General features: G+C 36.6%; 2 protein-coding genes across 2 annotated transcripts; both read right to left on the bottom strand.

Moving 5' to 3' along the window:
• Window positions 1-166: 166 nt before the first annotated feature.
• On the bottom strand, window positions 167-2,765 carry LOC145791069 (uncharacterized). Its single transcript, XM_082870857.1, has 4 exons — window positions 1,823-2,765; window positions 1,611-1,741; window positions 1,440-1,515; window positions 167-1,320 (listed from the first exon to the last, which is right to left on the bottom strand). Exons 1-4 carry the CDS (start codon window positions 2,763-2,765, stop codon window positions 209-211), a joined length of 2,262 nt encoding a protein of 753 aa, XP_082726983.1. The 3' UTR covers window positions 167-208.
• A 13,465-nt stretch (window positions 2,766-16,230) lies between these two features.
• On the bottom strand, window positions 16,231-21,871 carry LOC145791951 (uncharacterized). Its single transcript, XM_082872408.1, has 2 exons — window positions 20,625-21,871; window positions 16,231-16,414 (listed from the first exon to the last, which is right to left on the bottom strand). Exons 1-2 carry the CDS (start codon window positions 21,869-21,871, stop codon window positions 16,231-16,233), a joined length of 1,431 nt encoding a protein of 476 aa, XP_082728534.1.
• Window positions 21,872-23,891: the final 2,020 nt, after the last annotated feature.

Raw genomic sequence — 23,891 nt, 5'->3', positions numbered from 1 at the left:
ATTTATTTTAGTCTCAAGCTTTTACTTGGCATATATGTTAAACTTTAATATAAAATTGATGTGAAAATATTTTTTTACTTATTTTCAATAATGAAATACTTTCACATGCACAACAAATTAATAAGAGAAAGGGGGATATGAAAATAAATCATTCACTTCAGTTATAATCGCATACAAACAATCTACTACAAATCAACAACTCTAAAACTTAGTAATAAAAAGAATTAAATGGTGGTACAGAAGAATCTCCATATCTCACATCACTTTGATCATCACTATGAATTGGTTGGCCTATTTCTCCATATTGATATTCCTGGTAGTAGTTATTGAAAGTGCATTGATCATAAGTAGTGTTGTTGCTGCCACTGCTACTTGATTGTTGTTGTGTCATTGCATGCCCCCCTGTACCATAATTGAAACCCTCTATATATGGATATTGATGAGGTTGTTGAGAGTAGTTCCAATTTTCCATATAAGGTGGTTGATAGATGTGTGGTGGTGGTTGACTTGGAGGAGGGTAATAAGGATATGGTACTTGGCATATTGGTCGCCAATGTTGAGTTCCCCTTCCATCTTCTTGTCTAACTCCGAGATGTCCAAATTGATTTCTAAGGTCACGATGACCATAAATATCATCAATATGTCGTGAACGCCCAACTGATGCTTCTACATCAGGAGTAGAAATAGAATGTCGTCGTTGCTGTGTAGAATCCCTATTCCAATCATGATCAATATGATGAATACTGCGTCTACAACCATGTGCAGAACCTGCAGACTCCCATTGTCCACCACTACCACCACCTGTTGGAGGACGACTGCCATCACTATCATCTCCACTACCACTAGGTGGACTCAAACCGCGACCCTCACTAGAGCCACTTCCAGCAGACCCTGCTCTTTGATGGTGTTGAGGCACTTGGCTACTAGTTGCATGATCTCCCTCATCATCATCATCATCAACAATTAACCAACCTGAGTTATCTTCATCATCCAAGACTGCATGTTCTCTCTCTTGAAGCCATGGAGTTAATAGATCATCTTCTTCAAATATATAATCAAGATTGATGGGGTTAAAAGATTCCTCTCTGTCATCTTGACTTTTTCGTGTTGCATGTCTAATCTTTAGCCTCATATTGTAATACACATAAACAAGTTTATTTAATTTTTTATACTTCAACCGATTCCTTGTCTTTGTATGTATCAGGCTAAATGTACTCCAATTGCGCTCACAATTAGAAGAAGACGTGGTTTGGCTCAATACTCTCACAGCCACTTTTTGGAGTGCCGGAGCCGATGTACCATAATGGATCCACCATTCAGCTTTATACAAATCAATCAAATATTAGTGATTATGTTATAATTTGATATATAATTGTTGACAATATAACAATAATATGTAATTCAAATAGTTAATAGTTCATTGAGTATATAATAATTACCAGGATTTGTTGCTTTCACTGCTCTTTGTGCTAACACAGCACCAAAAGAATCTTCTTTATTACAAAATAAAGAGATCTGCAATGAACAAAAGGCAATAAACAGTTTTACAAACACAATTCACAAGTCAAATAATAAGTTATCAATTTAACTAATATTAAATAATGACTAACTTGATTTATCGCCTGTATTTGCTCGTTTAAATCTGGTAGAAGTCTCGAAATCACGTTTCTAACTCCACTCATTACTTCTCGATGATTAGAAAGGTGCTCCCCATATTGGAATATGGGATTTAAAAAATAACCTACGTTCAAATATAAAATAATAATAAAAGTGAGACAAGAAACACATGATTTATAATTTAAATAAATTAAAAATTACTTACCAGCAGCATGCAAGTCCGTGTGTAGTTGGAAAGCCCATCGATTATCAATAATCTTCCAATAATCTACATAATAGCGACAATTTTGTTTGATGGCCAACTTTGCTCTATCCATGGCTTCATATATAAAACCCATTGTGGGCTTTTCATCCCCATCTACAAGTCTAAGCACCTTTAGAAGTGGTTCTTGAACTTTTAATACATCTGCCGCCTTGGTCCAAAAATCTTTACTTTGTATAATTTTTTTCGCTTCTTTTGCATCATCCTTTTTGGACCATTTGCTGTGCTTCCACTCTTGAGAATGAAACATATCCTGTAAAGCAGTCTTATGTTTAACAATGCTTTCCAAAGTAATGAAATTGGTGGCAAAACGTGTGATGACAGGACGTAACAACTCTCTATCTCCTGTGAATCTTTTCATGAAATCAACGACCCAATTGGAGTTGTAAATAAAGCGTGTGATTACTTTTGCACAATCCAACACCTTTGCTACACTTTTTTTCTTCCCAATATCCTCTAACATAAGATCAATACAATGAGCTGCACATCCTGTCCAATACAGATTCTTTCTTTTTTGCATGAGTTTGTAACCAGCAGCCTTTATTGCAGCTTCGTTATCAGTTACGATTTGCACAACATATTCTTCTCCAATTTCATCCACTACCTTGTCCATGAGGCTTAGGTAATAATCAGATGTCCTACTAGGTACATCAGTTACATCCACAGACTTCTGAAAAATTGTTCCACGATTGCTATACACAAGAAAATTAACAATGTGCTTTCTTGTGGGTCCAGACCATCCATCACACATAATTGTAACACCTCTCTCAGCCCAACTAGATTTATGAGATTTTATCCAATTTTGTAACGCTTCATACTCCATTGGTAAATACACTTCAGTTACCTGTTTAATAATAAATAACAAACAAAAACTATTAACAAGCATCTTAATAATTTATTTATTTTTAAACCTAGATAGAGTTTTTTCAAACTTTAAGTTAGAGGCTTACTTCATAAGAAGTAGGTAGCTTTGTTCCTTTTCCAACCTCTCTTGCAGTATCCAACATTGGTTCTAGCCATTTGGAATTAACAACATTAGTTGGCACTGGAGTGAACAATACAAACTGGCTAACTGCTCTTCCTAATTTCTTCTTTGCTTCTTTCAAGAATCTAGAGGAGAGCTTGGATTGTTTGTTGCCTTTGGTCCTATGAAGATCCACATCTATGTCTAATAATTGAACTTCTGGAGAGGATGTATCAATCCATTTCCTACCTGTACTAGCCTCACGAACACTATGACATCGCCGAGCAAAACCAGGAGGAGGTGCAACCTCAATATCACTAGTCCTATTTTGTCGGGCCATAACCATTTCTAAGTCCTCCTCATCATTTTCATCATCATCACACTGACTGGCTCTAATTTGTTCTGTTAATTCCTCATTCATCTTCCTTTTGTCAATCTTTTTGCCCTTATAATTATTCAAATGATCCATCATTAGTGTTCGAACTTCACTACTAACATTAGCACAAGGTGCGACTTGACCTTTCATATGGGCTAAATGTTGCTTCAACCTAGTTATACCACCATTTAGCTCTTTTCCACAAAATTTACACCTAATTTTATGCCTATTATTTTCTAGTGGAATTCCAAATTTCCATCCAATATCATCACTTGGAAGTTTTCCAATAGAACCACCTCCGTGCGCCATTATAACTTTCAATTATCTACAATAACAGTTTTCAATTAACAAATATTGTAATTCTAATTTTGTTACTAATAATAATGCATTTAAAATAAAAATAAAAAATCTAAACTATTAAACCTCTTTACTTAACAATTAAACCTCTTTAAAAAAATCTAACAAATGAAACTTCTTTAAAAAAAATCTGATATAAAAATAATCTGAAATAAAAAGATATGACAGATTCAAAAATTTGACAGATTCAAACAAACACACTATAAGGAAATAATTATCCTAATCAACCCATTGTCATGGCTTCTAAGTTTTTCATGGATCACTAATTCTTTATGACTCAAATGAAGCACGAGAGACTGAAATGATATCAAATTGGGCTTGGGATCTTCTATATTAATTTTTTTATTTATTTTATTTATTTATTTATTTTCATCTATTTTAATGCACTTTCAATCAATAATCAGGGTGACTCTAGTCTCATCCCCCATCAAGCAAACAAAAGCTCTTAAATTTTTTTTATTTGTATTATTAATATTTTATTATATATAGTTTGGTTATTTAAAAAAATCAAGGATCCCATCAAAAAATATATATATATATTCAACACAATAATAATCCTATCTACATACAAATTATAAACTATTATAAACTATTAAACAAATTATAAACTACTATGCGGCAGTCCTACAATCCCACATAAATCAAATAATAATCCTATCTACATACAAATTATAAACTATTATAAACTATTATATAAATTATAAACTATTATGTGCACTGCAGTCCCTACAACCCCCACATAAATCAAATTATATTTTATTATATATACATAAACAAACCGAGCACAGCAAGCAAAGCCATTTGAAGAAGCTCCAGCCAAAACAAAAAACAGAGTAGGAAACAAATGCGAACAGAGCATGAGAGAAAAACCTTCAACGAAGAAACTTCAAATCGGTGATGGGTTTGGGTTCAATTCGACGCTTCTCCTTGCAACACTTTACAAGATCGATGGCCCGGGGAGATGGATTTGGGTTTGATTGGGGAGTTGAGTTTGGTCCGATTGAGGGAAAACTTTAGAGGTTTTTTACACATTTATGGTGTCCTGGTGTTTGTGAGTCTGTGTGTATATATTATTGCTTGAAGAAGACAAAAAAATTGAAGTGAAATGTTTAGCCCGTGAGTCTGTTATCCTTTCTTTTCTGCTTTTTCTTTTGTTTTTGCAGGTGCTTTGGTCGGTTCTTTTTTCTTTTACAGGTGATTTGCTGTCCAGGTGATTTGCTTTTCTTAGTGACTTGCTTTCCTCAATTATTTTTCCATGCTTTGCTCGTTTTTCAGCCGAATCGGACAATATCGGAACTGTATCGCCCACGTATCGGATTCAAGCCGATACGTGTCGGGAATCGGCCGCTACAGACGTGAAATTCAGTCTCACCTGTATATCGGGGTGTATCCGACTCGGCACTCCCATTTTCCGTTACGAACCGGCCGGTACGGGACGTACCGGCCGATATTTAGAACCTTGACCATAACCTTCTACCTCTAACCAAATAAATTTGTAGAAAATTTAATGTATAAAGAGAAATAGAGAATTGTATTATTGATTGATGTATTGATATATATTGTATTACAATGATTCATGATTCCTATATATAGAAGAGGGTGAGTGTGTAGTAGGTAAGTAGTAGGTGAAGTGGAGGTGGTAGTGGTGTAGTGGGTTAGGTTTAGTGGAGTAGGTGAGGTGGTAGTGGTGTAGTGGGTTAGGTTTAGTAGAGTAAGTTTAAGTGGGTGAAATAGGTGGAGAGTGTAGTAGGTAAGGAGTAGGTGAAGTGGAGGTGGTAGTGGTGTAGTGGGTTAGGTTTAGTGGAGTAGGTGAGGTGGTAGTGGTGTAGTGGGTTAGGTTTAGTGGAGTAAGTTTAAGTGGGTGAAATAGGTGGAGAGTAGGTGATTTTAACAGCCCCCGCAAACTCAAGGGGGATAGGAACTAACCAACTTGAGTTTGAAGAGAGTAACAAAACAAGAAAATACATAAAAATAAAAGAGGATAAGAGACACTGTATGGTCGTGTCAGACCGATGTAGAAGACAGTTTATGGGGTCATGTCGGACCGTTGTAGCAGACAGTTTACGGGGTCATGTCGGACCGTTGTAGCAGACACTGTGTGGTCGTGTCAGACCGTTGTAGAAGACAGTTTATGGGGTCATGTCGGACCGTTGTAGCAACTAACCGAAATCAATGTCGGGACAGTTTACAGAGTCTTGTCGGACCCATGAAGGAGCTAACCGGAATCAATGTCGGGACAGTTTACAGAGTCTTGTCGGACCCTTGAAGGAGCTAACCGGAATCAATGTCGGGACAGTTTACAGAGTCTTGTCGGACCCTTGTAGAAACTAACCGGAATCAAGGTCGGGACAGTTTACAGAGTCTTGTCGGACCCATAAAGGAGCTAACCGGAATCAATGTCGGGACAGTTTACAGAGTCTTGTCGGACCCATGTAAAAGTTGCACCCTCAAAAGGTGTGCCCAATTTTGTCAAAAGGCGTGCCATCAAAAGGCGTGCCCAATTCATCAAAAGATGTGCCGGACATGATGGCGAGGCACGTGAGTACCTTGGTTGGCGTGCCCGTTTGTCGTCTGGCGGCAAGTGGCGCGCGATACGCGTGGCTGCCTCGGCTATTTAACCAAGACAGAGCTTGAGGCCGAGGCAGAAGCAAAAAACCTGCGAAATCCTCTGTAAAACTCTTCGTTGTGCTGAGAGAGAGAGGCTGTAACACTGTTGTGCTGAGAGAGAGAGTCTGTAACACTCTGTTGCGAGAGAAAAATGGCTTCGTCGTCCCGTGGTCTGCTGACTCTCTTTCCTGACCTCAACGAGTCAACAAGAGAGACAACTGGTGCGGTGGCCAGTGAACCTCAACCAAACACCTCTGGTTTTGCTCCGTTGAACTTTCCGATGCGGTCGGTGGAGCAAAAAATGGCGGTGCAAACTGATATTGAGGCCAATCAGTATACTCTGAAGTCATGTGTGGAAACCATGACGGCGGTCACAAACTTGTCGAACCGGCTGCAGAGTAGGACAAATGAGGTGCAGCATTTAAACGCCCAACTGGCTCTGCTCCAACGCATGTATAAGGATGCGCGAGCAGAGATAAGTGTGCTTAAAGCAGAAAACAAGGAGCTGAAGCGGAAAGCCACCGTGATGTTCCGATTTGGAGGTCCACCATATGCTGTAGTGGAGGAGCAGGGTGGAGTGATCGTGCCCAGTGGAGTGGGAAACACGGAGGCAACACCGGCAAGGGCCGCCCAGGACGGAGGCAAGAAGAAAAGACCGGCTGCAGAGTAGAGAAGAAAAATCCCACTGTGGGTGTGGTTGTTTTGTTGTTTTTGTTTTTTTTTTTTTTTTTTTTGTTTTTTTTTTTTTTGATGTAAAATGGGGATCGGGGTGAGCCCCGACATGAATAAAATGAGTTTGTGGAATGATGAATTTTTTTTTTTTTTTTTTTTTTTTTTGAAAAGTAAGGGAATCGAATAATAAAAAAAATATGGAGATAGTGATGAAATGATAAGCATGGTGATGATGAATATTAATAATGAATAAAAATAGAGCACCAATTAAGTTTTATAATAAAAAATAAAATTTGGGTGGTGAATGGGTGTGATTAAAAAGAAAAGTAAGCATGGTAATGATGAATATATAATAATGAATAAAAATAGAGCACCAATTAAGGTTTATAATAAAAAATAAAATTTGGGCGGTGGGACAAAAAGATGGTTTATAATAAAAGTGCACATGGGTTGGTTCCAGAGTTATATTGGTCTCTTCAACCACTACCTCTGTCTCTTTGAAAAATGAAAAGCTAGTCATCTCTCTCTCTCTCTGCACCTGGTCTCTCTCTCTCTGGCATGAACTGGTTTGGAGATGAAGAGATCACACGCATACACACATGCATCTCTCTCTCTCTCTCTAGATCCATGAGTCTCTTCGGTCTGGGCAGGAACCAAAGGACATTTCGCCCGGAGTAAGGGGGCACAGCTGAGAAAGCACATTGATGCAACATTAGGGAGTGGAAATCTGAGAGAAGCAGTAAGACTTCCTCCAGGGGAGGACGCTAATGAATGGCTGGCTGTCAACACTGTGGACTTCTTCAACCAGGTGAACTTGATGTATGGTACCCTCACAGAGTTCTGCACTCCAGAAAACTGTCCTACAATGACTGCAGGCCCCAAGTATGATTACAGATGGGCAGATGGTGTACAAATCAAGAAACCAATTGAAGTTTCAGCTCCAAAATATGTTGAATATATTGAAAACAGGGAAAGGAAAATGGAGGAAAAGATGGATGTGGATGGTGGAAATAATAGAGTGGATGATTCTCCGAGCCCAACCCCGAGAGAGAGAGATATCAAGCATCTCTTGTGTATATGAGCTGGTCTGTGGTCTGTGTGGAGGATGGGTCTGGAAAAGCTTGGTCTTCGTTGGCAGCCATTGTAAAGGCAGAGAAGAGCTTAATTATGGAAGAAGGTATGTGTAAAAAACAAACAAGCAGACTAGGTTGAGGTCCGGCGGGCGGCTAAGGTGAGGTTGCCGCCCGCTGGGAAGCGAAAATACTAGATTCTTAAACCTGCTCTGATACCATGTAGAAAATTTAATGTATAAAGAGAAATAGAGAATTGTATTATTGATTGATGTATTGATATATATTGTATTACAATGATTCATGATTCCTATATATAGAAGAGGGTGAGTGTGTAGTAGGTAAGGAGTAGGTGAAGTGGAGGTGGTAGTGGTGTAGTGGGTTAGGTTTAGTGGAGTAGGTGAGGTGGTAGTGGTGTAGTGGGTTAGGTTTAGTGGAGTAAGTTTAAGTGGGTGAAATAGGTGGAGAGTGTAGTAGGTAAGGAGTAGGTGAAGTGGAGGTGGTAGTGGTGTAGTGGGTTAGGTTTAGTGGAGTAGGTGAGGTGGTAGTGGTGTAGTGGGTTAGGTTTAGTGGAGTAAGTTTAAGTGGGTGAAATAGGTGGAGAGTAGGTGATTTTAACAAAATTTTTTTTATTTGAATCATGCCGATCTACTTAAAATTATTATTTATGAATGTATAAGCACAACTCTTAAGCTTGGAAGTTGGAAGAGTTACCTTTGAGATCCTAAGGGACTTTCTGGAAATTGTATGGAGCGTTAAACTCTCGAGCATGGTCCAGCTTTGGGTGCATATCATGAACCACTTCTGAGGAGTAAGGGTGGTGTCTGAAGTATGGAGCATTCAACTCTCGAGCATGGTTTTGGTACACATTAGGAGGCCCTTTCTGGAAATTGTATGGAGCGTTAAACTCTCGAGCATGGTCTAGTTGTTTGTACACACTAGGAAGCACTTCCAGGGAGTTAGGGCTTTGCAAGTTGTATAGAGCATTCAACTCTCGAGCATGGTCTAGCGGTTGTTTGTCCACACCAAGAAGCACTTCCAGTGAGTTATGGCTTTCCAAGCTGTATGGTGAATTGAACTCGTGAGCACGGTCAGGAAGCACTTGCAGAGAGTTAGGGCTTTGCAAGTTGTACGGAGAATTCAACTCTTGATCATCATATAGAAGTTTCTGCACATCAGGAAGCACTTTCATGGCCTGGTATATATCTTCCAAATCCGCAAAGCAAGCTAGTTCTGAACTGAAATTCTCGGTGCTTCCACCAAATCCAAGAAGCTGCTTATCCATTTGGTTAGCATTTGGACCATCAATGCTTAATTTGTTCAATCCACGAAGCTCATCAGTTTTGTTTGGCACCTCAACTCCAATTGAGTTGCTAGGATTCAATGCTCGTTGAATTATTTCAAGATTGTAGTGAACTGATGATGTGCCAACATTTAGTCGTTGTGTTGTAGTAGCAGCAGCTCCAATTTCAGAGTTGGAAGCCTGAAGACCTTGTGTGTGCACCATTGAATTTTGCTGCTCCAGTTGTTGTTGTGCATCCATTTCACAATTCATTCGGTTTACCTGTTCTCTATATTTCTGATATCACGAAAATAGGTAACGTAGTCAGTACAAAAATAGATGATGGAGACAAAGAAAAATGAAAATAACGCATCCATGGCATACGTTATCATTTATTCATTTGAAGTATCATATAATAACATATTAAGTACAAAAAAAATAAAGTATGTTTTACATAATAAATAAAAGAAGTTAGATATATATATATACATATATATTCTTGCGTGCCCTGTTATATTGTCAGTAGAGGTGGGGGCTTTAAATTGAGGATCGCCATGGCCTGAAGTATATATATCCTAACACTTTAGGGAACAATGAATTAATTAAAAGAAAAAAGTAAAGAAAAAACTTTATCATCTTTTTTTGAACAGCTAAAAAAAAATTTAGGGTAAATTTTACAAATAATCTCTATAATTTACAAGATGTGTTAATCTGGTCCATGTTGTTTCAATTTACTCGATTTTGTCCCTTAATTTAACAGATTGTGTCATTTTAGTCTAATAAATAACGGTTGTTAAATTTGGTACAATTTAGTCCATGTAGTTTACACAATGTGTCAATTTGGTCCCTATCAAAATCGAGCAAATTAAAACAACAGAGACCAAATTGACACGTTGGGTAGACTTTCCATCCAACAAATTTAACAACCGTTATTTATTGGACTAAAATGACACAATCTGTTAAATTAAGAGGTAAAATTGAACAAATGGAAACAACAAAAAACAAATTGACACATCGTGTAAACTACATGGACCACTTGCATAATTTACCCAAAAATTTATTGATGAAAAACATAATACAAAGTACAAATACAACATCAATAAAGCAAGACAAGTGGAAAAAATATCACAAAGTGCAAGTTCATCCGAACTAAGTTACATCAAAATGTACGCACTATCATTTGTTAGCGCCCTAAGTTGGTGAAAAACCAACCAAAAAGCTTTATCATCTTCGCAACCAAGATGCAAAGAAGCCTTACAGAAATCATATCTCAAGTTGCATGAAGTTTCATGGTTTTGCTACCATTACATTAATTGCAACCATATCTAATGCACAAAATACCAAAGAAAATTTAGCTTGCATTCTTGCTAGATTTCATGCAACATATCTTTTAGTTGCTATTATCGTGTAAAATATAAACTAATCTTAGTCTCCCTTTCAAGAAAGAATAATTCCACTCCAAGCCAGCTCCATATGAAATGAACTAGGCAAGTAGGTACAAATATTTAGTAATTTATTTTAAAGATATATACTAACTAAAATTAGTGTTGATGCAAAAATAATTAGTGTTGATGATACTGAAGAGATAACGTTGATGATAACAATGATACGTAAATAGCTAAAATTGGAAAACTCAATATATCAGATGAATTAGCTGAGCTTTCATGAATACCCAATGCATATATTAGTACTGGATTTAATAGAGAAGATTATAATGAAAATTTTATTTTAAGAGTCGTCTTTCAAAACCTGAAGATGGCTAGCTACATTGCAAACCGTCAATTCAGGCTCATTCATCATCTCATGTAAAACTTTCGGATGAGCTCCTGGACCAAGAAATCAAATAGAGACAACAAGAAGTCAACATCTTACTTATTGCAAACAATGGTACAAAGAAGAAACTAAATTTTCAAATTTTAGATTGAGTTAAAGAATGAAGTTACTTTCATCTCCCACTGTACTAATGGCTTCCATGAACTTGAATTGAAGAGCAGGAGTCCATTTCATTCGTGATTTTTTCTCGGTGCTACTGTTATCTGCATTTTTCCTTTCACTGCGATCCTCCATGGATTTCAAGCCTTTTGAATTACTTATTTTCAAGTAACTACTCCTTTCACTTCTTATGTCATCATTATCACTGTTTACTCTTTTTCTACTAGATGTGCCTTGTTTTCCTTTTTCCATACTCATAATCTGTGCTGCATAAAGTGACTCTCTTGCACAGTCATCCCCAACTAGACCAAATTCACCTGTAACTTGTGTACTTTTTTTCCTTTCCTCTCTTGGTAGAGTTTCAAGGATAGTTATTTTCTCAATATTTGCCTGTTGGTTTTCTTTTTTCGGGGACCTTCTCTTTCGATACACATGTTTCCACACACTTAAAAGATCAAGCCTACAAATTGGTTTAGGAAGAAAGAAGCATGCCCCTTGATTTAGGGCTTTGTTAGCTATATCCATGTCTTCCTCGAATGATATAACTGTATAAAGAAAATAATTTTAAAAAGCATCATTTGAGGGAGAAGTAAATAAATATATAACGAAACCTTTTAAGTTGAAAAAGAAAGAATAAGCTCACAAATGATCGGCATATCCTTTTTAAGCAATATGCTATTGAGAAATGTAGAGATATCCATTTCCTTCCCCACGTTAGTATTGGCCATAACAAGGTCAAATTGGTCATCTCCTTGTTGAATCATGGACAATGCAGCCGATGCTGAGTTACTGATTTTCACTAAAAGAACATAGTAAATTGTCAACATTCATGTTATGAAAGTGTTGAATATCATGTATAAAAATAAAATACCTGGGGATACTTTTAGGAAAGAATAGGTGTTAAAAATATAGACGTAACCAAAATGAAAAGTATATCATGTGTTTATATACGGAGATTATTATGATTTTTCCAATAGAATTAGATTGAGATGGCAAACTAAATATTACCTTAAGATGCTTAATTTGCAACTAGAAAAATAAAAATACATGTTGAAGATGTTAACTCATATGTAGAGGAGAATTTTTTCAAAAGAAGACATGTTCTGTTAGTTTTCAGTACAAAACCAGTGATTTAGTGTTTGAAAATTCAACTAAGTTGATCTTTGTGACCAAACTATTTCAATGAATTGCAAACTTGACCACATTAATTTGCTACTTGTAGAAAATTAATAAATGTGCCTCTCTTTTATTTATCTTCTATAAGTAGTCTCTTTTACCAATTTTTCTCCCTAACAAATAAAATTTTCGCCTCACTTTTCAAGCTCTAATTCTTTTTTTTTTTTTGGTGACAATCCCTAAAATTTTGATTCCTAAAAAAAAAAAAAATTTGAGTTGAGGTCATTAAGTATATAGACAAGAAAATAATGAAACTTAAAAGACATGAAAATCTGTAGAGATTGTCTTCTTGTTTCCAATCTCTTTCACACACAATTTAGATTTTGGAAAAACCATAAATATAAACAACCCACCAATTTCTGTCCAAACTCAACATTTTATCAATTTAACCATGTCATATGATGGGAAATAGAAAGGGAAACATAGAAAAAGAAAATTATATTTAATTTGTTATTCCCAATTTTACGATATATATACGTGAAAATAACTTTTGAGATTTATTAGTCTAATGACATGATTTCGTAGTTTTCTTTTCAAATTTAGATTCAAATAGACCGTTAGTTGCCGTTATTTAAAAAAAATGTCACCCTACTACCTTAATCATGCAACACACTATGGGTGAAAGATATTTTAAGAATATAGCATACGTAAAAATAACTTTTGAGATTTATTAATGTAATGATATGGTTTCGTAGTTTTCTTTTCAAATTTAGATCCAAATAAACCGTTAGTTGCCGTTATTTTCAAAAATGTCACCCTACTACCTTAATTCATGTAACACACTATGGATGATAGATTTATAAAGAAGATGGCGTCTTTCAACAAAATTAAAGAAAATAAAAATCATCAGCATGCATAGACATGAAGATCAAATTCTCATAGATCTTATAAAATGAATAGAAACCCTTGGTGGTCAATTTTACCATCGTAAAATTCCTTAAGCACTGATGCTACGGCCAGGAGTGTAGAAATCTTCTGATCAACCAACAGGACACGGAGGCCACGAGCAGCAATAGGAACGAGAGAATCTTTTGAACCACTAGTACTCATTTTGTTAAAACTTCTTACCCCTTTGACAATGAACAAGGAGAAACCAGCTTAAAAACCCTAGACAAGTAGAAAGAGAGATATGCGTGCTTGTGTGTGTGTGTGTGTGTGTGTGAGAGAGAGAGAGAGAGAGAGAGAGAGAGAGAGAAATATACAGATAGCATCTATATGAACTAACCTGGTACATAGAAAATTAGAAGATGAAAGTGTGGTATAACCTTCTGAGAGCTACTCTTCCATAAAACACATACTGGACTGGACTGGACTACACATTCAGCTTATATGTAATGAGAGAGAGAGAGAGAGAGAGAGAGAATTTGCCATAGCAAGTGTAATCTGAATTCTCAATGCTTCAAATGAATAAGATCAACTGAGTTTGTTTTTTGTGACTATTAATTGTATTATCTCCACTTAACAAACTCACGGAAAACCAATAGCGGAAAGGTAAGGCCGATTCTTAGAGACATAGACGGTATAATGGGACTGTGAATACTGCTATTTTAATATATAACAAATATTATGAATTTGGTCCATAATTTTACGCATAGAATTATTACATAAATTAAGTGGGTTTAGCTTAGTTGTCACTCCATTCCCTCATATTATTTTATTTCAAAATTTTGTACTAATAAGGCCTCTTTTGGGAGCATGGAAAAAAGCCAATTTATTATTATTTTTTTTTTTTTTAAAAACATGCAAAAAAAAAATAAAAAAGTGATGTGATCCAAATAAATCAATAAACCAATAAATTGGCTTTTTTCCTACTTCCCAAACAAGCCTTAATGTATTTTGTAGGGACCACTCGAAAATTTTAGTTGGTAAAAAATTTAATGTGAGTTTATGAGTTACAAAATTAATAAATGAGTTTACATGAGGTGATGAGTTCAAAAATATTTTTTTCTTGACCATAACAACTTTATTTAAATTTAATATATTAAATTATTTTCTATTGTTCATTGTTTCTTCAAAGGATCTGCAAGTTAATCTGTATGTTAAGAATGTGATTTGATGAGAGGTAATTGATAATCAACGGTGATAAGTTAATTGTATCATAAGTGGCTTTTGTCAATTTTGGTAAGGTTGGTTCCTACAAATTACAATTCAGCAAAATAGGCATGATTATCTTTTTAATTACAACATTTAACACGATTTATGTAAGCACTTGTGCATTCTATTTGCAATTTTTATGTCTTTTTAAAGCATAAACATATGTAAGCATTTCTAATCAAATACATAGTACCTATTGTATACCTTAAAGGGGAAAAATATCAAGATTTTGTTTCTTCCGTATAATGTTTTAATAAACCGTCCATCTTCGGGAGACTTTTCCTGCAACTTTTTCGGTGTTGGCGGTGGTCCGACAACGAACTAGCGGTGGTCAAGAGGCAGTTTGATAGTGATCTAACAACATTAAAGTAAAAATGAAAAAAAAAATTAATTATTCTTTTTACCGAACAATTTCTTTAATCATATTATTATCTTCCTAAAAAATCAAATTTTGGATTTAATGTCAAATCGTCATAGAAATAAATTTATCACTAATAAAAAAAAAAAAATTGGGTTGATGGCCACTAGTTCAAACTCAATCAACAAGCCTCATTTAGTCATTTAACAAGTTTAGGTACACAGTTGACCAAAAAAAGAAAATGTAACGCTGATGTCTAACAAGGAGTAAAACCCACATGATGTGGGGCACATATCATATGGGACCCACATATAAGACCCCAGTCCCACTACATTGGGGTCTTCTAACTACACTCCTAATAACGTGGCTAAGACTCATGTGAAGTGGTTTGAGAAATGTCCCAACCTCTCCTCCCATTTCATCACTTCTAATTGTACTTCTAATGATGTAGCAAATAATATCAACCAATCAATTTTCTTTAAACTCTTCTCTCTTTTTTTTCAAAATTAGTTGCCATTAGAGATGTAATTGGGGGTAATGAAATAAGAAAATGTAGCACAACTCGTTTTACACTCCTCTCTCTTCGTCTCATCTTTTACTCCCTGATTTCATATTATTTGGAAGGAAAAATTGGAGGGATAAATCATTTTTCTATGAGGCCCGGTTTGTTTTGGGTTATAGGGGATGAGATTTGATTAAGATAGATGTGGGACTCATTAAAATAGTATTTGTTTCGCAGATTATGTTAGATGGGATTAAAAGTACGATAGCGATTGAGTGAAGAAATTATTAGTATAGCAGTATTAAGTTGGAGATGTAAGATAAAGTGTATTTGTTTATGTACTAGGGTGATAGTATTAGTTAGTTAGGACTAAATCTGTAAAATTACGTAAAATTGCTCCTCACATATAATATAATTTGTTAGTTTTGTAAAGTAAAAGGCAAAATGATAATTTAGCTATCAATTTGTGTGAGGGGATTAGCTATCCCAACCTTTCCATGGGATGCCAATCCCACCATAGGAATGGATTCATACTCCCATAGAATTAGTAATCCCATGACATTTATTGCACACAAACAAAGGTTTGGTGGGTCCCATGAATTGGTTATCGAATCTCCCATCCTAAACCCCCAATCAAACATGGCCTAAGGCAATGTTTACGAACCTGGCCCGGCCCGGCCGATTAAACCGGTAACTGGGCCTTGTTCCAGTCTGGAAAAACCCCTAAACCTGGACTAGGATAAAAACCGGTGTAAAATGCAAGAACTGAATAGACCGCCGATTGAACTGACAAAACTGGTGACCCGGACTCAATTATTATGAACCGACCAGGTTTGTTGAACATATATATAGTACTGAAAAAAAATCTCAAATCTTAGGGCTACAACAGAAGGGTTTTTCTTCAGCTCCTCTCTTTCTCTCTTTTGGGTTTTGCTGGTTTTGGCTTGAAATCCCACTTTCTCTATCCAGCAGCTGCAAAATTTTGGTAAATGGAGGACACAAGTCCGATGAGTACTTCGACCTCTGCTATTGCTTTGTTTCGTTTCTCTGTTTTGTTGGTAACTATTCTCTCTCTCTCCTCATTCTCTTCCTCTTCTGCAGCGGTGGCGAAGACAGAAACTCTTGCGCCAGCCTCACCATTTTTGCTAGAGAGTATAAAATTGGTTGGTTTCTTGATTCGGAAAGATGAAAATTGGTCCCAAATGGTTCAGTTTTTTTTTTTTTTTTTGGTTGAAAATTTGGGTTTTTCATCATCATCAATAAGTCCTTTATACTTCTCTTCTTCATTTTTTCTGCTTTTGTTTGGATTTTTTTTCTATCGTAGAGAGAGTCCATTGATTTTTGGTGTGAGTAGAGCTTTCTCTTTTTCTTTGTTTGTTTATGATGAAATTTTATTTTCTGGATAATTCTTAGTTTAGATTTTCACAATGTGGGTTCAAGTTATCTTGACTTTTCATTACGAATATATATAAATTTATCTCTGTGTCTGCTGTAAATGCTTGTTTGATTTATCTCTGTGTCTGTTATAAATGCTTGTTTGATTTTAATCTTTCTTGAAGTTTATAGTTTTTGTTAAGTTAATGTTAAGAAAATATGAAAGATTGAAAGCATTTTAGAGGTCAGAACTATCCATTTCAATGCTTGTTTGATTTAAGTGTGTTCTAAAGTTTATGTTTCTGTTGAGCTAATGTTAAGAAAATATGAAAGATTGAAAGCATTTTGTTTGTTAATGTTCGTTTTTTTTTTTTTTTTTTTTTTTTTTTTCATAGCTGTTAGATACATGATAATAAATTTTGATTTCATGCTATTTTTTTTATAAATTTATGATTTCATAGCTATTATTTAATGGTTTAATGAACTAACTTTTTGATTATATATTATGATACTCATCTTGCACAAATAAATATATGTATACTCATCTTCCAAAAAATTTGATTTCATAGTTGTGCTAATTTTCTAATAGTACTAAATGTATTATATAATGTTGTTTTAGGTGAAATGGATTCATCTAGCTATAATTCAACAACACACTCTAATATCCCATCATTAACAAGAGGTAAATCTGATCCGGCATAGGACCATGTAACTAAGGGGCGAGGTTCCAATGGGGAAAAACTTTAACATGTTTGTATTGTGGGAAAACTATCAAATGTAGAGGGATTACTAGAATGAAACATCTTGCATGAAAGTCTGGTGAGGTTGGTCCATGTAAGAAAGTTTTAGGTGATGTTAGGTACCGAATAGAAGAGGCTTTAAAGTAATTATTGAAAAGAAAAAAAAAAAAAACAAAGTGAGGAATCTAATCCCTTTGGTTGGGATGTTTTCAAATTTAAGGATGATGTTGAAATTGAAGAAAAAATTCCATAAAGCAATAAGGGCATCTAATTAATGAAAGTGGTGGTAGTAGGAATAAGAGTAAAGCAGCAATGAAACGAAAAGGAAAAGGAAAGGAACCTGCAAAAATTGATAATTTTTTTTGCACCAAGGACCACTCCGAACTCTCAACCAACTATCAAAAGTGCCCTTGCAACTAAAAAAGCTGTACATAGGGCACATATGATTGTGGCAAAATTTTTGTATGACACATGTGTTCCAATGAATGTCGTTAATTCCATATACTTTCAGCTCATGTTTGATGCTGCAATCGCCATTGGTCCAATATATAAAGTACTTACCTACCATGAAGTTCGAGTTCCTTTATTGAATGACTCAAAGAAAGAGTTTCAATTGTTTATTAACTCTATAAAGAGCACTTGGGCTGACACTGAGTGTACAATTATAGGTGATGGTTGGACTGTTGGTAGACATAGAACTCTCATTAATTTTCTTGTATATTATCCTAGAGAAACTACTTTTGTTAAATCTGTTGATGCCTCTGATGTTGTAAAAGATGCTTTGAAGAAATTATTGAGTGGGTGAGAGTGAGCAATATTGTGTACATGGTGACAGATAATGGGGCAAATTATGTTGTTGCTAAAAGACTTGTTAGTCAAACTTACAAGAATATTAATTGGTCTCCTTGTGTAGCACATTGTTTGAACTTAGTGTCAAGTGATATTTCCAAGTTGAAACATGTGAAAGAGCTTGCCTTTAGAGCATCAAGTGTGACAAGATTTATTTACAATCACCCATGGTTGATAGCTTGGTTGAGGAAAATGAAGGGATGGACTGAAATTGTCCACCTAAGAACAACCTGTTTTGTCACTACTTTCATTGCATTGCATAATATTCAAAAACACATGCTTGATTTGAAAGCCTTAGTGACAAGTAAGGATTTTGTCGATTCAAGACATGCAAAGATAAGAAAGCAAAAGAAGTTGTTGCTATCATTTTAGATAGTAAGTTTTCAAATGTTTACTTGATCATTGTTAAGATTGTTGAGCCATTCATGAGATTGTTGCGTATTGTTGATGGAGATAAAAACACCTTTAATGGAATATGTATATGATGGCATGTATAGGGCAAGAATAGCAATTAAAAATGTTTTCATGAAGAAAAAAGCATTGTACAAGCCTTATACAAGTATTATCAAAGATCGTTGAAATAGAACATTACGCAAAAATATCTATGCTGTAGCTTATTAGTTGAATTCAGCTTTTCAATATGATCAAGTATCATTTTGCAAAAAACCAGAGGTTTTGGAAAGTATGCTTGATGTGATAGAAACAAAAGCAACATGTAGCAAGACAAAACTCTTGGATGAAACTAGATTGTTTCGAGATCAATTAGAAAGTTTTGGAAGAGAGCTTGCTACTATTACATCTAAGACAACGCAACCAAGTAAAATTATTTATTACATTTGATTTTTTTCATTGTGATTTCTTAATAAATTTTTTAAGTGTAATATTAGATCTAATTTATTTATTTTTTTAGATAATAAGATGAATGGTGGAGGTTATTTGGCCATAGTGTTCTAAATTTGCAAAAGTTAGTTATTCGAATTCTTAGTCAAACTAGTAACTCTTCTGGATATGAAAGGAATTGGAGTATTTTTGAACGTATACATACGAAGAAGATGAATAGATTGGAACATCAAAGGCTTAATGATCTTGTATACATTCATTATAATTTGCAGTTGAAGAATAGGTAAATGAACCATTTACCTTGTCATGCATTTACTAATGGAATATTTATTCAAGTAGTCTTATTTTTAAGTGAAAATTGTAGGCATTTCAACAAAATGAAGAACTATGATCCGGTTGACATTGAAAGTATTTCCAAAACTGAGTTTTGGATTGTTGAAGATGAAGAAGAGCCTTATCTTTTTGATTTTAATGAGTTGGGACAAATATTTGTAGTAACAAATTATAGGCATTAATGCTTTATCAAGAAAATAAGAGGCAATGTCATGGTCTACGTGATGGTTAGTAAGTAATAATTTCATTATTATATAACAATTTTTTTTGTTATTATTAAATTGATTACTTATTGATTTTGTTGTAACTATTGGAGAAGATGACGAGGATGATATGGTCTTAGAGGTTCGAGATGATATAGACCTTAGATCATTTAGTGATCTCAACGTGGATGATAAATCTAATGCTCAAAGTGGTGGAGTTGGCACAGGCAACAATGAAAATGAGGTTGACGATGGTTGGCTAACGGTGGGCTTCCCAAGGAATTAGGCAAAAAAGCTTTTTATGGCATGATGTGTTTGTAGTAGATTGGTTTTGAATTTTTTTTTAATATTTATTTATCTACTTTCATTTAGAAAGGATAGATGCTCATTAGTGTGTTTTAAGATTTGGAATTATAGATCTTCTCTCTATGCTTGCTTGGTTTATGTTTGTGTTTGAGATTTGACTCTTAGGGTTGGTTTGGGATGTTCTAAAAAAGTGCACTTTTTGACTTATTTGTGGGTTTGGGTTGGGTTTGGGTTGGGTTTGATGTGATGTGTTAGAGAGGTGATGTGATTTAAATAAGACGATGTGACTTAAATAAGATAGTGACTTTTTAACTTTTTGGCTTATTTAGTACATGCCAAACTAGCCCTTAATTAATGTAGTAAATTATAGTATTTTTATTTGACTATGTTTGTGTTTTTATATGACAAATAAGTAATATTAATTACTTTTAGTATAATACTTTTATTACTTTCATTATTATGATTGCATTTATAATATTTTCTATTTTCGAACTTTGATATATGTATAGATTGTGCGGTGATTTTTGCTTGTCAAAAGTGTTACGCAACCCATTTAGAGAAAGGTTTTCAACAAATAAAAATAAGATATATCACATTATTATTGCAAATTACAATTTCATTGTGAGTGATATTTGAAAATTCTATTATTTTGTTTTTTTTTTTGATCGGCAAAGAAAATCTTTATTGATGAAGGTATGCAAAAAGTATACAGGACATCAATAAAGAGGAGCTTGGAGCTAACTAAAGCTCCAAGCGCCAACCTCTTAGCCCACCCTTCCTTGAAATGTTTCTTAAAATGAAGGAACACCTCGTGTTTAACTCTGCTTGGCTCCTCGAGAGACACACCATTAATTGAGATAGAATTTATCATGTTCCTATTGTGTCTGGTACTTGCAACAGCATGGAAGAACCTAGTATTTTTGTCCCCCTGCAAGGACCACTTCATTCGGGATTGTTGATGCCATAGCCACTCCACCTTCCTGTAGAGTTTCCACACTTCACATCTCACTGCTCTTCTTCGATCCATTTCTGATTGGAGCAGTACTCTTTCCTCTGCTAATCTGTCAAAGGCATGCAATTCCTCCTCTGTTTCCTTGAGCTTAGTGGTGATATTTCCAAACACTTCAGTATTCCAAACCTTTAACTTCATCTTGAGATGCTTGAGTTTTTGCTGAATTATGAAGCCTGCCCAACCAGAGGCAGTGGAATTCTCCCAGCAGGAAGTGAAAAAGTGAGAGAAATTGGGGTGCAGGGTCCAAGCATTAATGAACCTGAAAGGCTTAGGGCCCCAATCTCTTTCATCTTCCATCATCAATAGAGGGCAGTGATCTGATATTAACCTTGGCAGGCCCCAGAGTTTCATTTTGAAGTGAACCAACCATTCTGGGCTGAGCATTATCCTGTCAATTCTACTCCATTTCTGGGCCTCCTGAGAGTTGCACCAAGTGTAGGACCGACCAAGGAGGGGCAGATCATTCAATTCGCATTTGTCTATAAATTCATTAAGATGGCGCATCCCCCTATCTCTTCTGACACAGCCAAGTCGGTCCCCCATGTGCCTAATTTCATTAAGATCACCAGCCAAGCACCAAGGCCGAGGGAAGGATTCCTTGAGCTTAAGGATTGAATTCCAAAGAGTGGACCGACTACTAACATCATTAGGGGCATATACATTTAGGAGGACACAATCAAAAGAGCTGTAGAGCGTACCTGAGAGGAGTATAAACCTCCTGTTGCAGCAGCTCCCAACTAGTTGGAAAACATCCGGATCCCAGATGCAGAGGAGCCCACCTGCAGTACCAATAGGGTCTACTGACATAAACTCCATTTTCCTACTACCCCAAAGCCCACGAGCAGCAAACTCTGTATCTATTACTTTCTTGGTTTCTTGAAAAAAAACAACATCAATATGCCTATCTCTCAAGAGACGTTTGATTCTACCCCTCTTTTCAGGCATACCTATACCTCTGACATTCCAGGAGAGAAGCTTCATAAAGACCAGATGATGCACTGTGATGCCCCCGAACACAGCAGTCACGGCTTTGCCGAGCCCACTTCATTAATTCTCACTTTGTCATTGAGTTCAAGATCAATAATCTTGTCCATCACAGCAACTTCTTTACCCTTGAAATTAATTCCCAGCTGCTCTCCCAACTTAATGGTTGCTTTAGCTTCTTTGAGGAGGAAGCTACTTGTGCTGGAATTTCCTTCGGACAGATCTGATTGAGCAAGGGCAGCAGCAGCAGGTCTGAGGATGACAGACCTGGACGAGTGCTTAACAGCGGTTGCAGTTGTCTGGCCATAAAGCCTTGCAAAGCGGGAGAAGCCCTCCACATTAGCCTTCTTCTTCCCAGTATGTTTTGCCTTCCGAAGGGGATTAGTAGTGAGTGAGGATGAGCTATCGAGGCTTTGATCCTTGAGACCCAAAGTGCCCAAAGAAGATGGGCCAGCAGTAACATGTGGGCCTGGGACTGGAGCATGACAAATAATAGACTTAGTGACAGGGAATTCAGGTGACTTGATAAGAGTTAGGCTTTGGACTTTTTGCAACCCATGTGGATGGGCTAGATCCACCTCAAGGGAAATACCAGGCCCAAAGTCATCCATCGGCCCACTGGAGCTTTTGTTGGAGTGAGGGGGCGTAACTTCCACAGCACTCCTCGGTGGGTCAGCCAGGGGTGATGGCTCCCCCATCATTGCCCCCTTCTCACCTACTGCACTAGCACTGCACAGCTTCCCCTCACTCAACGTCTCCTCAACCTCATTGGGACCAGGAGCCACCATACCAGCTACGTTCTCACCTAGCTTCTGAGCATAGCCGGTCTCCTCAACCACTGTATCATCCTGCTCACCACTGTTGCACTGTGTGAGCCTCCGATCACCATGTGCCATTGCAACGTCATCCGCCTTCTCCTCGCCGGACTTCTGCGGAAAAGTAATTGGCCCCACTCCTACAATGGAGATGCAATCATCATGCTCAGTGTGTGAGCTGGTAGGGGACTCAACAGTGTTAACCAGGTGATCCTCATACACAAGGATGGGATGAAGTGAGCCCTTACACTCCAGATTGATTGTCGAAGAGATGAACCCCATGCAGGATGTCACCACTTTAATCCTGGTAGAGGAGAAGGACTTAGGTTGATTAACATCGCCCTCTAAGCTAAGAACTGACCCCCACAAGCTGCCGATGTTGTTTAGTGTGCTTCTATTCCAGAGGTTAAGGGGAATGCCAAAACATCTTAACCACACGCATCTCTCCTGCCGGATTTGAAGACCTGGCTGCCATTCTAAAACAAAATGGCTCCAGTCTTTGAACCATACTTTCAAATTGTGGACGTTAGATTGCATCTCCTCTTGGGAATTAAAGGTTACTACTACATCGCGACCACCTCCCTTTCTAACCACAACCTGCGATATCCCCTTCTCCTCGAGGGCCTCTCTGATACTATTTACAGTGTAATCCAGTTTTAGTCTGATTATAACACTGTCGTATAGCCATCCGTGGCCATCTTCGTTTGCTTTGATGGTCGTACAAGCTTCCCCATTGAGTTTTCCGCCTTTTAATACCTGTGCGAATGTTCTAGAGCCAACAAATGGCGTTTGACCCTTCTTTGTAGTTGGTTCGATATCACCTCTGTTGTTCTGAACCCGCCTCTGGCTTTGTATAACTCTGTTATTCCTGTCGTAAGAAGCCATATTGACTGCTAGCACCTTATCGTCCACCAAAAGGCCATTTGCTTTCTGAATAGCAACGTCTGATGCAACAGGACAGCCAAATCTCACAAAACCAAATCGGGAGTTTGACACTCTCCTCCTTTTGAAAGGGATGAAAACATCGCTCACAACGCCGAACTTGGAGAACAGCTTGAACAGGGATTTAGCATCCATGGAACGAGGGAGGTTGTCCACGAATATTGTGTGGAGGCCGCGTCTAACTTCCTTATCCCATGCTCCACCTCTTCGCCGTTGCTTCACCA

Source organism: Camellia sinensis, chromosome 5 (genome assembly GCF_055761805.1).
Source record: "Camellia sinensis isolate YWXY chromosome 5, ASM5576180v1, whole genome shotgun sequence".
Classification (NCBI taxonomy): domain Eukaryota; kingdom Viridiplantae; phylum Streptophyta; class Magnoliopsida; order Ericales; family Theaceae; genus Camellia; species Camellia sinensis.
This window is presented reverse-complemented; position numbering and strand designations above follow the sequence as displayed.

Excerpts from the sequence above, each read along its gene's own strand:
- LOC145791069 (XM_082870857.1), bottom strand. The coding sequence starts at position 2,765 with ATGCTTGTTAATAGTTTTTGTTTGTTATTTATTATTAAACAGGTAACT. Across the intron at positions 1,742-1,822 it reads CACGGACTTGCATGCTGCTG|GTTATTTTTTAAATCCCATA; the intron begins GTAAGTAATTTT and ends ATTTGAACGTAG. Across the intron at positions 1,516-1,610 it reads AAATACAGGCGATAAATCAA|ATCTCTTTATTTTGTAATAA; the intron begins GTTAGTCATTAT and ends TGTTCATTGCAG.
- LOC145791951 (XM_082872408.1), bottom strand. The coding sequence starts at position 21,871 with ATGCCTGAAAAGAGGGGTAGAATCAAACGTCTCTTGAGAGATAGGCAT. Across the intron at positions 16,415-20,624 it reads CTCCTCTTTATTGATGTCCT|CAAAAATGGTGAGGCTGGCG; the intron begins GTATACTTTTTG and ends TATACTCTCTAG.